The following is a 15,584-nucleotide window of genomic DNA, read 5'->3' on the forward strand; positions in this document are numbered from 1 at the left end:
TGCAAATTTACCTGGGAACAAGCCTCACTAAACTTACTTTATACATACTTGGATGTATGCTACACAACTGAGGGTCCTTGAATGCTTATTGGAAGTAAGTCCTATGGAAGTCAGTGGGACTTTTGAGTAAACATGCAGGCTAGGGCTATCAGCTATCTTACAGAAATGATGCTGCTGCCATGTGTGCACTCACTAAAAACAAACAAACAAACGAACAGGGAACAAAGTGTTCTAGATGAGGCAGCATATATTTCAGATGTTCTCTTTCCTTGCCAAAGGATGCAGATAACCAATGGTGTATTTAATTCTACATTCCACTCATACTTATGTCCGCAGTCAGGCTCCATATACAAATTGGTCACAACGCTCAGCAACTCAGAACTAATATTTCTGCTTTTGCCAGAACAAAATGTGATCAGCATTAAGGACTACAATGAACACAGACCTAAGAACTACAGCTGTCATGTGCAATCCATGAATAGCCAATTACTATAATTCATAGAAAGTTTTTTATGAACCTGATAGGCAGCAACATAGAAATATACATGTTGCATTCTGTCATACTACATTTACATTTTTAAATCTAACATTTATTTGTGTTTGTACAATCTTGATTGGGCTAGGAGATGATGTGCTGGTCTAATCTCCAACCAGTTTAGTATGGATGACAGTAAACTGTTCAGTTTACTCCTTATGGGGGCTAGCCACTGTAGTGAGTGTTCTACTCAGAATCAAACACTGTAGCTGACCTCTCCCCCAGGTGATTTTGTAACCAATAGATGGCTAGTGTTAATAACAGCCCTGCTGGATCAGTCTCAAGGCCCATCTAGTCAAGCATCCTGTTTCACACAGTGGCCCACCAGATGCCTCCGAGAAGCCCAGAGGCAGGGGGTGAGGGCTTGCCCCCTCTCCTGCTGTTGCTCCCTTGCATCTGATGTTTAGCAGCATCTTGCCTGTGAGGCTGGAGGTGGCCTATAACAACCAGACTAATAGCCATTGATAGACTTGTCCTCCATGACTTTGTCTAAGCCCCTTTTGAAGCCATCCAAACTAGTGGTCATCACCATATCCTGTGGCAGAGAATTCCATAAGTTAATTATGCACTGTATGAAGAAGTACATCCTTTTGTTGGTCCTAAATTTCCCAGCCTTCAGTTTCATGGGATGACCGCTAGTGTTGTGAAAGAGGGATAATTTTTTCTCTCTGTTTACTCTCTCTACTCCATGCATAATTTTATACACTTCTATCATGTCACCCCGTAGTCGCCTATTTTCCAAACTAAAGAGTCGCAGATGCTGCAGATGCTTGTCTCATAAGGAAGCTGTTCCAGGACCCTGATCATCTTGGTTGCCCCTTCTGTACCTTTTACAGTTCTACAATGTCCTTCTTAAGATATGGTGACCAGAACTGAACACAGTACTACAAATATGGCTGCACCATATATTTGTATAAGGGCATTATAATGCTAGCATTTTTATTTTCAACCCCCTTCCTAATGATCCCTAGCATGGAATTTGCCTCTTCCACAACTGCTGCACACTGAGTTGACACTTTCAATGAGCTGTCCACCATGACTACAAGGTATCGCTCTTGGTCAGTCACTGAAAACTCAGATCCCATCAGCGTATATGTGAAGTTGGGTATTTTTGCCCCAATATGTATCACTTTACACTTGATTACTTTGAACCGCATTTGCCATTTTGACACCCACTCCCCCCAGTGTTTGGAGTGCCTAACAATCTGTCTTGGATTTCACAACTCTGAACAGTTTAGTGTCATCTGCAAATATGGCCACTTTGCTGCTTACCCCAACTTCTAGATTTTTTATTTTATTTATTTATTGTTAAATTTGTACCCCGCCTTTCATTACGAAAATCCCAAGGCAGCTCACAATAAAATTTAAAACAAGATTTTTTAAAAAAGATACATTAAAACATTGAGCTTATATATGAACAAATCTGATTTTTTAAAAAGAAAATTAAAACACAAGCATAAAAACAGTACAAAATACAAGCAGCAGCAGTGGAAACAATCATATAAAAGCCTGGGTAAAAAGCCATAATTTGACATGCTTTCTAAAAGCTGTGATGGAGTCCGAGGAGCGAATGGCCACTGGGAGAGCATTCCAGAGTCTGGGGGCAGCAACAGAGAAGGCCCTTTTCCGAGTGCACGACAATTTAGCCTCCCACATAGTCGGCACCCAGAGCAGAGCCCCATCAGATGACCTCATCAAGTGGGCAGCAACCCTTGGGAGCAGGCGGTCCCTCAGGTATCCAGGGCCCAAACTGTTAATGGCTTTAAAGGTCAAAACCAGCACCTTGAATTGGACCCAGAAACGAACCAGCAGCCAGTGCAACTCTTCCAGAATGGGTGTGATGTGCTCCCACCGGGCAGCTGCAGATAAAACCCTAGCTGCTGTGTTTTGCACTAGCTGTAGTTTCCAGATATTCTTCAAGAGCAGCCCTATGTAGAGCGTGTTACAGTAATCTAGTCGTGACATGACTAAGGCATGGGTAACTGTGGCCAGATCTGCCTTCTAAAGAAAGGGATGCAGCTGATGCACTAGCCGAAGCCGTGCAAAGGCACCACTGGCCATCGCCTCCACCTGAGCTTCTAAAAGAAGAGCTGGGTCCAGTAGTACCCCCAAGCTGCATACTTGCTCCTTCAAGGGGTGTGCAACCCCATCCAGAACCGGTAAAACCTCCTCATCCCGATTGGCTCTCCTACTGACCAACATTACTTCCCTCTTGTCTGGATTCTATTTCAGTTTATTAGCCCACATCCAACCCATCACGGCCTCCAGCCCCCGATTCAGGACATCCACTGCCTCCCTAGGATCAGGTGACAAGGAGAGATAGAGCTGAGTGTCATCTGCATATTGCTGCCAACTCAGTCCAATTACCAGATGACCTCTCCCAATCAGTTTCATGTAGATGTTAAACAGCATGGGGGACAAGACCAAACCCTGCGGGACCCCACAGGCCAATGGCCACGGAGCCGAGCATTAGTCCCCCAGCAGCGCCTTCTGGACTCTCCCCCCAAGAAAGGACTGGAGCCTTTCTTTCAAAGCAGTGTCTCCAATCTCTATACTCGAGAGGTGGCCCAGAAGGATACCATGGTTGATGGTATCGAAAGCCGCCGAGAGGTCCAGCAGAACCAACAGGGACGCACTCCCCTTGTCTAGTTCTCGGTGTAGGTCATCCACTAGAGCGACCAAGGCAGTCTCAGTCCTTTATCCGGGGCGGAAGCCAGATTGAAAAGGGTCTAGATAATCCGTATCATCCAAGACCCTCTGCAGCTGGGACGCCACCACACGCTCTATCACCTCGCCCAGAAAGGGCAGGTGTGAGACCAGTCTATAGTTGTCCAGGTTGGAGGGATCAAGGGAGAGCTTTTTCAATAATGGTCTTACCACCACCTCCTTGAGGCACAATGGCATCTGCCTTCTCTTAATGAGGCATTAATAATCACCTCCAACCATCTACCTGTACCATCCCTGGCAGCTTTTATTAGTCAAGTGACATGCAAACTGATCACAGCGGGCTGTAGATGATTCCTTCCCCATTACCTGGGGGCGATGTGAGCAGCAGTGTCTTTGCTACACTGAACAGCTCTGCCGGTCTGTACTGAGCAGATGCAATGGAGGCAGAGAAAAAGCATTTCTTCACCATCCCCACCGCCATGGAGTAGTCCCTAAAATGGGCTGTAGCCCGTGTTCAGTCAGATTCGTCATGACTCTTCCTCCAGCATCATTCCAGCCATTGCCCGAGTTGTTTCATCGTCCTAAGCTCTGAGGAAAAACAAGGAGCAGATCGGGCTCCACCAAGCTGGAGAGGGCGTTTAGGAGCAACCATGTCAACAGCCCAGGCCATCTCTCCAGTCCAGAGATCAACCAAGGCCTCGACAGGGTCACCAGCTCTGGACACTGGAAACTCCCCAAGGGCTGTCTGGAATCCAAGCGGATCCCTAAGCCTCCGGGGGCGGACCATCCTAATCGGTCCACCACCCCTGCAGAGGGCAGACGGAGCAGTCAAACTAAACCCCACCAGATGATGAGCTGTCCGTGACAAGGGAGTTGTCTCAAATTCCCCCATCTCCAGACCATTTATTCCCTGTTTGGCAAAAACCAGATCCAGAGTATGTCCTGCCATGTGGGTAGGACCCAATACCAACTGAGACAGGCCTATGTTTGCCATGGAGGCCATGAAATCCTGAGCCGCACCCACTAGGGAGGCCTTAGTGTGGACATTGAAATCCCCCAAAACAATAAGCTTGGGGGAACCCAAGGCCACCTCCGAGACCACCCCCACCAGCTCAGGTAGGGAGACTGAAGTGCAGCGTGGTGGTCAGCACACCAGCCGAATCCCCAGCCTGTCTCGGAGGCCCACCCTCAAGGACAAACACTCGAAATTCTGAGATTGCCTGACTGGGCAGCTAGAAACTGGGAGGGTCTCTCGAAAGATGACTGCAACGCCTCCTCCTTGACCCTTGAGGCGGGCTGCTGAACGATCTGGAAACCTGGAGGACAGAGCTGAGAGAGACCAACCCCGCCCAGCCCATCCAACCAGGTCTCCGTCACACATACCAGGTCAGCACACTCATCCACAATCACGTGGATGAGAGCTGTTTTAGCATTGACTGACCTGGCATTCAGCAGCAGCACCCTAATCCTAGAGGGAGTATTCTCAGAGCTCCCTGGGGTCAGACGGTTGGGAGATCTTCTACATCATTTATGAACAAGTTAAAGAGCACTGGTCCCAGTACAGATCCTTGAGAGACCCCTCTTCTTCCCTCCATTGTGAAAACTGTCCATTTATTCCTACCTTTTGTTTCCTGTGTTTCCAGTGTTACTTCCAATGTTACTACTGATATTAGAAGGCTCTGGACTAATGGGAAGGGCCAGTGAATTCTGTGATTTGTTTTTTGTGTGGCTCAAAAGCTGGCCCTAAATGAGAGATCGGGGCATCAAGGCAACATAAGTATTGAAGGAAATCGGAGGAAGGTACAAGAGGCCTTTTGTTCCCATGATCCTCAAGCTTAACGAGGTGAGGCCTCAAGTGGTTTGCCTCTTTGCCAACTGTAATGCTTTCTTAGTTGTGGCATTTTACCTTTGGAATGCCTTACCCATTGCAAGCACCCTCTGGCACTATTTTTAGCTAATAGCTGACTTTTTAATTTACTCTTGGCATTTAACAGAATCTGATTTTATTACCAATACGAAGTCAAACAGCTGTGGATGCCATGGAAGAGGACAGATAATTTGGAACTGAGAACCTGTAGGCAGGGATCGGGTTAAGCACCCTTCCCCTCTGCCCACACACATATTGCTTCTGTGCTCAAAATTTCCCCTCCCTAACCTGCTTTTCAAACAAACAAACAAAAACACCTGGTGTCATGGCTCTAATACATGCACTTACAGATACAGTAATGTGTCACTATCCCTTCAGTGGATCTCACTCACCCTTCAGTTGTTCCTTTTCCCTTTTATCTCTCTCCCTCTGTCTGAGACTGTCTTCACTTTAGTCACTCCCAAAAATATTCAAACTAGATACCTGCAAACACACTTGGGAGGCCCATTGCGACAATTTTTGAGAACTTCTGAGGCAAGGCTCTTTTCTCACTAGTTTTTAGACTGTGTGTATTTTACTGATCAAATGAAGAGAAATGTTGCATTACAGTTTTCTTTTATACTCAGATTCACTTCCAGAGTATGCTATGAGTGCCATTATTTTATTAGTGGGTGCTGCATTTAATAAAATATGATTTTCTTTAATGTGGCAGTCATTAATCAAATGAGGCCCTGAACAGAAACTGATTTTTCAAACACAGAAGTTCCCGTACATTATGTCCATTAACAGAAGGGAAGTAGATGCAAGATGCCAGCATCCCAAAGGCAGCCACAGACATTTTTTTTACAGAGAAAAAGAAACAGTAGATCTGGAAAAATAATGCCGCTGTTAAACATAAGGAAAAGTCTAGTGCCAATTGAAAAGCCAACGCTCTATGGACTAGTTTAACTGACACCCTAAGTGTAAACATTGAGCAATGAAATTTCATTTCATGGTGGAGATCAGATTTTGCATTGTAACGCATGATCTGCAAATATATAAACACTGGCTTTTCACCATTCTTTGAAAAAGGTCTGCTGGCACTAACTAACAGCTCTAAATGAAATTATATGGGACAAAAATATTTGCTGTTTTTGCACAGTGCTACTGAGCCAACACAAACCAAAGCCAAGAAAATGTTGCACAAAGGAAGTGCAAGTTCAACCTGCTGGGCATTAGGCAAGAATTCCATTGAAGATGAAAAAGGAAACCTCTCCCTTCCAAAGAATTCTTCTGCTTCTAGTAGGTATGAAAAAATGTTTTTTGAAAGTGCTAAATAGTCACAACATTAACAAGCCACATAAAACGTCCATTAAATTTCCAATAAGTGTATACTAGAGCTTACTCTCCCATTGTTTTGGTTTTGTAGTTCCCTTGCAATAGCAAAAGGAAGACAGTTGTTGAGTGTTCCCCCTCCCTTTCAGGAATGGCACCCGCCCCCCCACCAATTCAGCTGAAGGTCAAAGGTTAATTTGTTCTGGTGTTATGGTTGCTCCACACCGCTTCTTTTGATTCTGAGATTGCTGAGTAAGAGAAAGTTCACTTGTTTCCTAGACCTAAAAGGAATAAAGGTAAAGTGAGAATATAACAATGTTGAACTCACAGGCAAATATGTATATTTAAGGGATATATTGTTTAACTCAGGGATCCGAGGACGACTAATGACTGACCTGCTTTCTTATAGTGTATCTCTGTAACTGGGCAAAGAGGCACTTGTAAAGTGGGGCTCTCATATTTAGGAGGAGGAGAGTAACTGTCCCTATCCAACTCCAGCACAGCATTCCACCAGTGGTGCATCTACCTTGTGTTTCATTTTAGATAGTGGGCCCTTTTGGGACAGGAAAGCCATAGACTTCTTTTTATCTGAAAACCGTTATGAGAACTTTTTGAAGACAAGCAGAATATAAATATTCTTAATATTGTCAGGAGCAGTTGAGCAGCCCTGCTGGCATGATAGCTCAGGGGAGACCACTTGTGCTTCCTTGCCTTTTTGGCTCCAGCCTCCCAGCAGCCCCTATGAAAGAAAGCAGATATATGCTCCTGGCAGTCTGGTGAAGAGTTGCTGGTTAGAGTTCCTTGGCTGTGCCTGGCACCATTCTGATTCGTTTGCTGCTCGGTCCTGATTCTCCTTGCATCTACCCACACCTAGGCTTGCTACTGAAGAGCTTTGCTAGAGTGCCACAGGGCTGCTTGCCTTATATTGTAGATATCTACAATATAAGGCAAGCAGTCCTGTGGAACTCCAGCAAAGCTCTTCAGTATGAAATACTCTAGTAATTGCCAATTGTCAGTGATCCCATTACAATAGCATGAATGCTAATTATTATCACAAGTTACTCCAGGGAGTATGATTAACACATCATGACCATATGATTATTTAGTTCTGTGGTGCCTATTTTAATGAATATTTGTACTGTTTAGAGCCTCAAACAGCAATGAGCTGGGATTTGGAGTACCTAGTTAATCTGCAGCTTGGACCCCTTGCAGTGGGCATTTTCCAGTACATTACTTTCATTTCACTGTGCATTCCCACGCTGATGTCTTTTCTATTTATGAAACTGATGTTCCACTCCACTACCTTCTGCATACATTTTATCCCTTTTTCTTAGCTAATGCAACACAGCACATCTGGGCTATTGATATCACATAACCATTTAAAAATTGTCAATAGAAGAAGAATTGGGAAGCCACAGTCTCCTAGTTTAGGTTGACTGAGCAGATTATGTTTGGACAGAAACTTTCTTTGTCCAGAGTTTACTGGGAAGAAAACCACATTCTGAGAACATGAAGGATTGACTTTATGGAAATTTTGCTGAAATTTGTTTACAAGAAAGTATAGCGCCATGGCACACAACAGAACACTTACTTGGGTGGGTGCCTAGAATGCTGTGGAACACAGACAGACAGCTTTCTGGCATGCATTTTGGTACCACCAGCAGGCATCTCAGGCACTTTGCAATATGTTTCATGCAGAAGCAAGAGGTCAATTGTAAGTCTACTAGAAAAGTGCAGCCTTTGGTAGCTACAGGATTGCAGTAAGCTTTCTGGCAGTCTACATAGAGTGTTGGCATTAAACTCTTAGTGTACTTTCCTCCTTGTTTCATAGATTAAGCTGGAGTTTCTGCTCCTATGCTCCAACAACTATACACTTACAGTATTCCTTCTTCCAAATTGCAAATGGAGGATACTTCTTGGAGCTGGGGTGGACAGCCAGTCTTGCAGTAGCTTTGATAAGCAGGGTTTGCTTTAGTTTGCATATGGATGGGTGACTACATGTGAGCACTGTCTGCTGTAAGATATTCCCCTTAGGGGATGGAATCATAGCTTAGTGGTTCAGTGTCTGCTTTGCATGCAGAAGGTTCTAGGCTCAATCCCTGGCATCTCCAGGTAGGGCTGGGAAAGACTCCTTCCTGCCTGAAACCTTGAAGAGCTGCTGCCAGTCGGTGCAGACAATACTGAGCTAGATGGACCAGCTTCCTGTGCTCCTAGGGAGGTGCTATTCTCTTTTGCTCATTCCATGTAAAGCCTAAAGATTGTGAAGAGGAGGCAGTCACTGAGAGATAAAAATAAGAGTTGGGGTGTTATTCCCTCCTGCTCTCAGGAAGAAACCACTATTGATATAGGAGAACGTTTTCAAAAGATTTAAAAATGGTTTGTTCTTTTCCCAAACACATCTCAGCTTTTCCTTCCCTAATAAAAATGGTCCTTGACTTTTTCCTCTTCACTCACACTTACAGCTGGTTTTGATGCTCTTTCTTACATGGAACTGCTTTCCTTGTAGGAAATCTGTGCAGTGTGTTCTCTGATCATAGAGAAAACTCTCTAATCATAGGTCAAAAGGGCTTCTGATTGTTGAACAGGTGTTACTGTTTAATGCCAGAAAAAGTCTTTGTTGATTAAACATCTCTGCCCAGCCACCATCTGCCAAGGTCTGGTGTTGTTGTGTATATATACACAACCTGAAGCTGATCTAGGAATAGCCTCTCCAAGCCAATGAAGGCTTGATTTTGTAAGAGCACGCACAAGTAACTTTTCTTCTTTCCTCTGACTTCTTTCATTTCTAGTGTCTTGAGCAGGTTATCTTCATGTGGTGTTGTATTTGGGTAACAAAAGCATGTTAAAGTGTGCTCTTGTCACCAAGATATACCCCCCTTTTCAATCTATACACTAGATGGCTTAAAAACATGGGAGATAACCTCATTGACTTTATTCCATGGTAACTTGTTGGGGAATACTGTACAAATCCAACATAATTATGTCTTCAGAGGGAGCCTGACAGTAAGTTTATGAAATTGAGACACATGGCATCTCAGAGCCTAAGTGTGTAGAATGTTTGTTCTGGATGGAGGAAGGTGGCTGGTTTTGCAGCCTCTGTATTTACATCTGACAATTATTGCTGATAACCACAGAGATAGATGAAAGCTTCACTATAGGATAATACTAACACCATCTGGCAGGTGCTGATAGCTTGCTGAGTAATGCTGTCATCAGCACTTGAGTGGTGATGGAAAGTTATTGCTTCACTAATCACAGCTGCTTTCATGTGCTCTGTATAATTTGTTCCTGTCACTACAGAACCGCTGTTACAAAGTATAAATCTTTTTCTTTAGTAAGATTAATACCATTCTTGTTACCTTTAGGTGCCACTGTTGTCTGTTTAATACAGGATGCCTTCTACTGCTTCACAATTTTAGTTCTTAAGATAATGGAATGTCATACATTCATAATTTAGGGGCTGGTGTACCTGCAGACTGGGCATGGAGCATATGCAAGTGATAGAGTATGGGAGTGAGCACAGGCACGGCTCGTGAACTCACCTCCGGGAGGGCGGTGGGCGGCTTCTTTAAGAGTAAATGGAGCCGGTGCTCTGTGCCACCCAGCAGCCCCCATAGCGGGGAATCGCCTCCGCCACTCACCTGGCTTCCACGGAGGCGAGCCCCCGCCAGCGGCCAGGTGAGTGGTGGAGGCGATTCCCCCCGCAGGGGCTGCTGAGCGGCACAGAGCACTGGCTCCGTTTACAGTTAAAGAAGCCGCCCCCCGCCGCCACCCCCGGAGGTGAGTTTACGAGCCGCCCCTGAGTGAGCCCCCGGCTTGTGCATCTTTCTCCTTCGAAGCAGAATTTTCTAAGGCAAATCAAACCGTAAAGGTTTATGCAGGTATGTCCCACGCTGTCCACCTCTTTTTTCCACAAAGGATGGACTATATTAGTGGGGCCTAATCACTTAAAACTCACTCAAAATGATCTAGAGAGGCTTGAGAATTGGACCAAAAGTGAAGTTCAACAGAGATAGTTCACTGCTGAAGGTAAAGTTCAACAGAAGTTGGATAAATGTACGTGAGAAATAGATACTCTCCCAGTCCATTTCCTTGCCTCTGGCTCCAGATGTGTATCCTTAGATTTTATAAAGCTCGAAGACTATATTCCAGCTAGTGCATTTAGCAAAGCTCACCTTTCTTGTGTAGCAGCTTCTGTCTGGCTCTAATGAAAGCTAGAATGTCAGCATCAGTTTGATGGTCTCCTGTAAAGGGGATGGATGAACTTGGAGCTGGTGAAATCCTGCAATAATCAAGTATATATTTAAATTTTGATCTATTACTTTGATATCAACTGTGTTCTCCGTCATTCTTTTGAATGAAGAATGACGTGTGTACTGCATACCTTGGTTTTGAAGCCGAATGGCTGAGGCTGCTCACACTACATTTTACAGGAGCTTCTTCAGTGAAGCTGGCTCGGCTGTTGTTGGGAACTCTGGAGAGAGTAAAAATATCTAAATTCATTTTAGACCACTACAAAGATGATGTTTCTACAATTAATAAGTTGCTATCCAACCAAGAAGTTCCATTCACTCAAAGGGAGAGCAGTGATTTCCACCAGGCTCTTTCTCTCTGCAGGCCTCTGTGTCCCCACCAAAATATTGCTGTGAGGGTTCAGGGGCCCATCACGGGCATTTTTTTAATGGTGGGGGGGGGTGGAGATCTGGCTGCAGAAGCAAGGAGAGGTCAGTGGAAATTTCTCACACAGACTTATTTGTTATTTAACAGATTTATATCAGTGGAAAGGGCATGTGGAGCGAGGGGAGAGATGAAAACATTGCTCCCCTCTCCCCCTCTGCACCCGGCCCACTGTGCAAAGATGCCTTCAGCGGTTGCCTTCAGTGGCAACAGGAGGAGGGCTGCGAGTCTGCCAGAAGCCTTCAGCACCCCATCACTTCTTTGTGCAGTGGACCAGGCAATCATGCAAGCCTTTAAACAACAACATGTACCATGCAATTCTATGGTTTCAACATGCCAATGAGCAGCCTATGCCGATTCAGCATCAACACAGCATACTGGTAGTTGAAATCCTATGCACTCCCAGAAGAAAAGCTCCGGAGAAAATAATGCGGGGGGCGGGGCGGGGGGAGAGCGAACATATAGCAACCCCACCAGCCAGGCCCTCAGTATTCATGACAACATCACCTGATCATTCATGAAGTGATATGCTGACACCACCCCCATGTTAGCCATGCAAGGGCTAAACCAATCCAAAATGGCAATGGGGAGATGCCTCCATGGCATCACCCCACCATGTTCAACACATAACCAGCCACACATAGCGGCAATGATAACAACCTCTGCTGAATCAGCCACACAAGCAGCAAGAGTCCAGCAACCAAGAGCCTCAAGGGACCCCTGCACACAGGAACCTGAAGTACCACCACTCCCCCCACCCTGCACTGCTTATAATTACCCTTTTGACTGCACAACACAAATGAAAGGAAGATCAGGCAGCATACCTCCCTGTCTTGGTCTCCCTGGAACAAATTTTCATGGCCACTGATGGAGCACAACTCATTAGAGGAGGAGGAGCCTTTTGCCAGATAAGAAAATAGAGAAACTAGGACAAGCAAGCTCAACTGCACCCTTACAGTAGCCACTCACTGGCCAGAACACTGGGATGAGAAACAGGCAAGGATGGTGGCCAAACTCACTCTTTTGCCAAATTCATCCTTTTATATGCTTGGCCAACAACAGTCATTTCATCAGTGAAACAGAGGAAGTAAGCAGAACTAAACCCTCACTGCATGCTCTGTAAGTAGATCCCTCATCACTCAGCCACAAAAGGAGAAAGATCTATTATGGGGCATTTGTCATTCCTCCTAGCTGCAAGTCCACAAAACCAATTATATAAGCCAAGACCAAGAGGACTGCATGACCAGCTCAGTGACAATGGGCTTTTGGCCATGGTTTACTTCCAAACAAGAACTGGGCACACAAGTTTGAACTGGGTTTCCAGTTCTGGTCTGGAGATGGATTGTGGCTTGTGGTCACTGCAGTCTGCCCAATTTAGAGGTGACTGTGAACAATGGCTTCCACAGGCTGGAGAGTCAGTGTGCATGTGGAGAGGAAGAAGAAGGAAAAGAGGGAGGAAGCACATGAGCATGTAGGATGATGCTAAATGGAGTGGGGTGGGTACAAAGATGGTGGTCAGCAGCCAGCATGCTGCTGTTGCGGCTACTTATTTATTTAAAATATTTATACCCTGCCTCTCCAGTACACTACTGATCAGGCAGCTCACAATAATAAAAAGATACAATGTAAAACTAAGCACCAAGAAGAAAAGAAATCCACATCCACAGTCATGATAAGGTGAGGGGGATCCATTCAGCCAGCAGCTGCCAGTTGTTAAATAAGCCTGATCCTTCCTAGGGGGCCAAGAAAAAATGTGAGCAGTGGACCCCCACAAGATGATGGGCTCTGGGCCCATCTCCTTTTGCTGATGGTGGCCCTGAATCAAGATGTTTCATATAGGTGGTCTGTTCATAGAAAATGCATTTCCTCCTAGTTCTTTGAAGATTAACTACTGATACTCTTTGCAGGAGTGCTATGGCTGACAGCAGTTGCTTTAAAAAAATACGTGCACTGATATACAATTTGCTGTGTCAGTATTTTAAGTATTAACATGAATTCTGAATACATACATGAGCCAAAATTTAACCACTAGATGGCAAGCTTGACATGTTCTTGCTTTTCTAGGCTAATGCTGCTATGTTCCTCCAAGTTGGTTTCCACATTGATGCTTTGTGTAGGGGGGGGGCACTTTTGAAGAGGGAATGGAAAATATCCTTTCCATGAATTTCCTTTTTTAAGAGTGTCAGGAGGGTGGTCACAAAAGCCAAGACAGCTTTTCTTCTTGGCTGGAAAATAGGGTCACAGGCTTTTGACTCAAACAAAGTAAAGAGCTTCCTGTTCAACTAGCTGAGAAGCAGGGACAGGCCAAAATGCCGAAATGCTGGACAAATTCATCACTAAATAAACAAAACTGCACTGTGTGATGTATGCTGGACAGTGAAATTCAAAGGGGACAACTTCATTTATATATCCATAGTGGACATATGTGGAGGAGCTGTGGCCAATTACAGTTTTCTGTTGTATGTCTTCTGTCTGTTTACTGCATGGAAACAGTGCATGACAAAAGAGCAGTATGGATGACAAGGGTAGAATATGCCCCTTTCAAACTTAGAAGATAAGGAGTGTACAAATGATAACTCCTCCACTGTACACTTTGATAACTCCTCCACTTCACTTAGGGCTGAATTCGCTCTAAGGAGTAGGATAATGCACTGTATGAACAAGAACTCTTTCTATTAATGTATTTATTAAAAACATTTCAATTTAACTTTCAATCAGAGACTTTCAAGGTGGCATAGCAGCATAAAATTTAAAAACAATCAATTTAAAAATATTAATAATATAAAACCAGACACAAGAAATTGTACAATTGCAACAAATAAAATTTGATCAAGCCAAAGGCACAGAGCGAAGTAGTCATAAAGGCCTCACCGGGGAGGGTATTTCACAAACTAAGTGTCTCATTTGAAAAGGGCCTGTCTTGCATCTCCATCTGGAAAACTTAGAGGGGTCATCAAGAGGGCTTCAGTATTCAACAGAACACCGGAACAGGCTCATATGGACAGATGCAATCCTTAAGATATCATGGACCTGGGAAGGAGAGCTGGTCTTGTGGAAACAAGCAAGAATTGTCCCCTTTGTTAAGCAAGGTCTACCTTGGTTTGCACTTGGATGGGAGACTACATGTGAGTACTGTGAGATATTCCCCTTAGAAGATGGGGCCATAGCACAGTGGAAGAGCATCTAGGGCACAGGTTCATTCCCTGGCATCTCCAGGTAGGTCTGGGAGAGACTCCTGTCCTGCCTGAAACTTTGGAGAGCTACTGCCAGTCAATGTAGACTAGAGGTTCCCAACAGGGGGTACTAGTACTCCTAGGGGTACTTGAAGGGCTCTTGGGGGTACTCAGAGCCCTCTAGCCTTCCCACCCTGCAGCCATACTATTTAGTCCCCATCTGAGGATCGCCAGCTGTGATGTGTCCACTGCCGGAGGGAAGGAAGGCGGGTGAAGAAGACCCTCCTCCTCTGCTCCTGATTGGCTGGTTATGTGCTGAGCTCAACGTACCTCTTCCCTCAGTCTGACTGACAGGTTTCAGAAAATTAGCAGTGTGTACTTCTATTGAAATTAATAGAATAAGTAAACTTGTGCTATTAATTTCATTTAGACTGCTTATGAGTAACTTAATGTGGATATGTGCCAGTGATGGCAGCAGCCTGTCTCTCTAACTAACACTTAAATTTGTTTTTTTTAAATGTACGTATACATACAAAAATTTAGTTGTTACAGTTATGAGAAACGTTACCGTTATTTAAATGTTACAGTTATGGGCTACTCCAGTCACTGGCTTACATCCAGATTAAGTTACTCAGATACAGTCTTATTGAAATTAGTGGGATATCAATTCTTGCATTAATTTTAGTGGGTGTACCTGTGAGTAACTTAGTCTGAATGTAAGCCAGTGACTGGAGTAGCCTTTTCATAACTAAAACATTTAAATCGGAGTGTACACACACACATAACATCTCTATGGGTAACCTGAGCTGAAGGTTTGCAGCAAAAGGGGTGCACTTGTTTTTAAAAGGTTGGGAACCCTTGGTGTAGACAATGCTGAGCTAGAGGGACCAGTGGTCTATTCAGGGTAAGGCAGCTTCCCATGTTCCTATGACCTAGACCAGGCCTGCACAACATACGGCATGCGGCCTGCGAGGCCTTTTTTCTAGGCCCCCGGGGCCATTTCCCCTTCCCCCCCTGAAGCGAACCTCCTTTAACCCCCCCCCCCCGAAAAAATTCCAGCCGCTGCACGGCCGAGGAAATGGCTGTGGGTGTGTGTGTGTCCTTCTACCCCCTCCCCTCCCCTCTTCTCCCCGGCAGTGGCAAATAGCAGAGCGAAGCTGGAGCCTGGTGTTTCACCCTGCGTCGCTTCCCAACTGCGTGTGTCTGCGAGGCGTGCGTGCCTGCAGTTAAGAGACTTAACTGTGCACGTGCGCCTCGCATTTGGGAAATGACGTGGGGCCAAACACCAGGCCCCAGCGTCACTCTGCTATCTGCTGATGCGCGCCACCGCCAAGGGGCGGGGAGAAGGACA

General features: G+C 45.1%; 1 protein-coding gene across 4 annotated transcripts in view; it reads right to left on the reverse strand.

Moving 5' to 3' along the window:
* Positions 1 to 495: 495 nt before the first annotated feature.
* KIF6 (kinesin family member 6) overlaps positions 496 to 15,584 on the reverse strand; it is a 352,942-nt gene continuing 337,853 nt past the window's right edge. For 3 of the 4 annotated variants that reach the window (XM_053305322.1, XM_053305332.1, XM_053305339.1), the window contains 3 exons: positions 10,768 to 10,857; positions 10,559 to 10,665; positions 5,622 to 6,664 (listed from right to left, as the gene is read on the reverse strand). In XM_053305322.1, coding sequence (XP_053161297.1) covers positions 6,648 to 6,664; positions 10,559 to 10,665; positions 10,768 to 10,857 — 214 coding nt within the window. In that variant the 3' untranslated portion in view covers positions 5,622 to 6,647. Of the gene's footprint in view, positions 6,665 to 10,558; positions 10,666 to 10,767; positions 10,858 to 15,584 lie in introns of all 4 variants that reach the window. The other variant, XM_053305319.1, reaches the window with a different exon arrangement.

The sequence above is a fragment of the Hemicordylus capensis genome, chromosome 1, assembly GCF_027244095.1.
Source record: "Hemicordylus capensis ecotype Gifberg chromosome 1, rHemCap1.1.pri, whole genome shotgun sequence".
NCBI classification, from domain to species: domain Eukaryota; kingdom Metazoa; phylum Chordata; class Lepidosauria; order Squamata; family Cordylidae; genus Hemicordylus; species Hemicordylus capensis.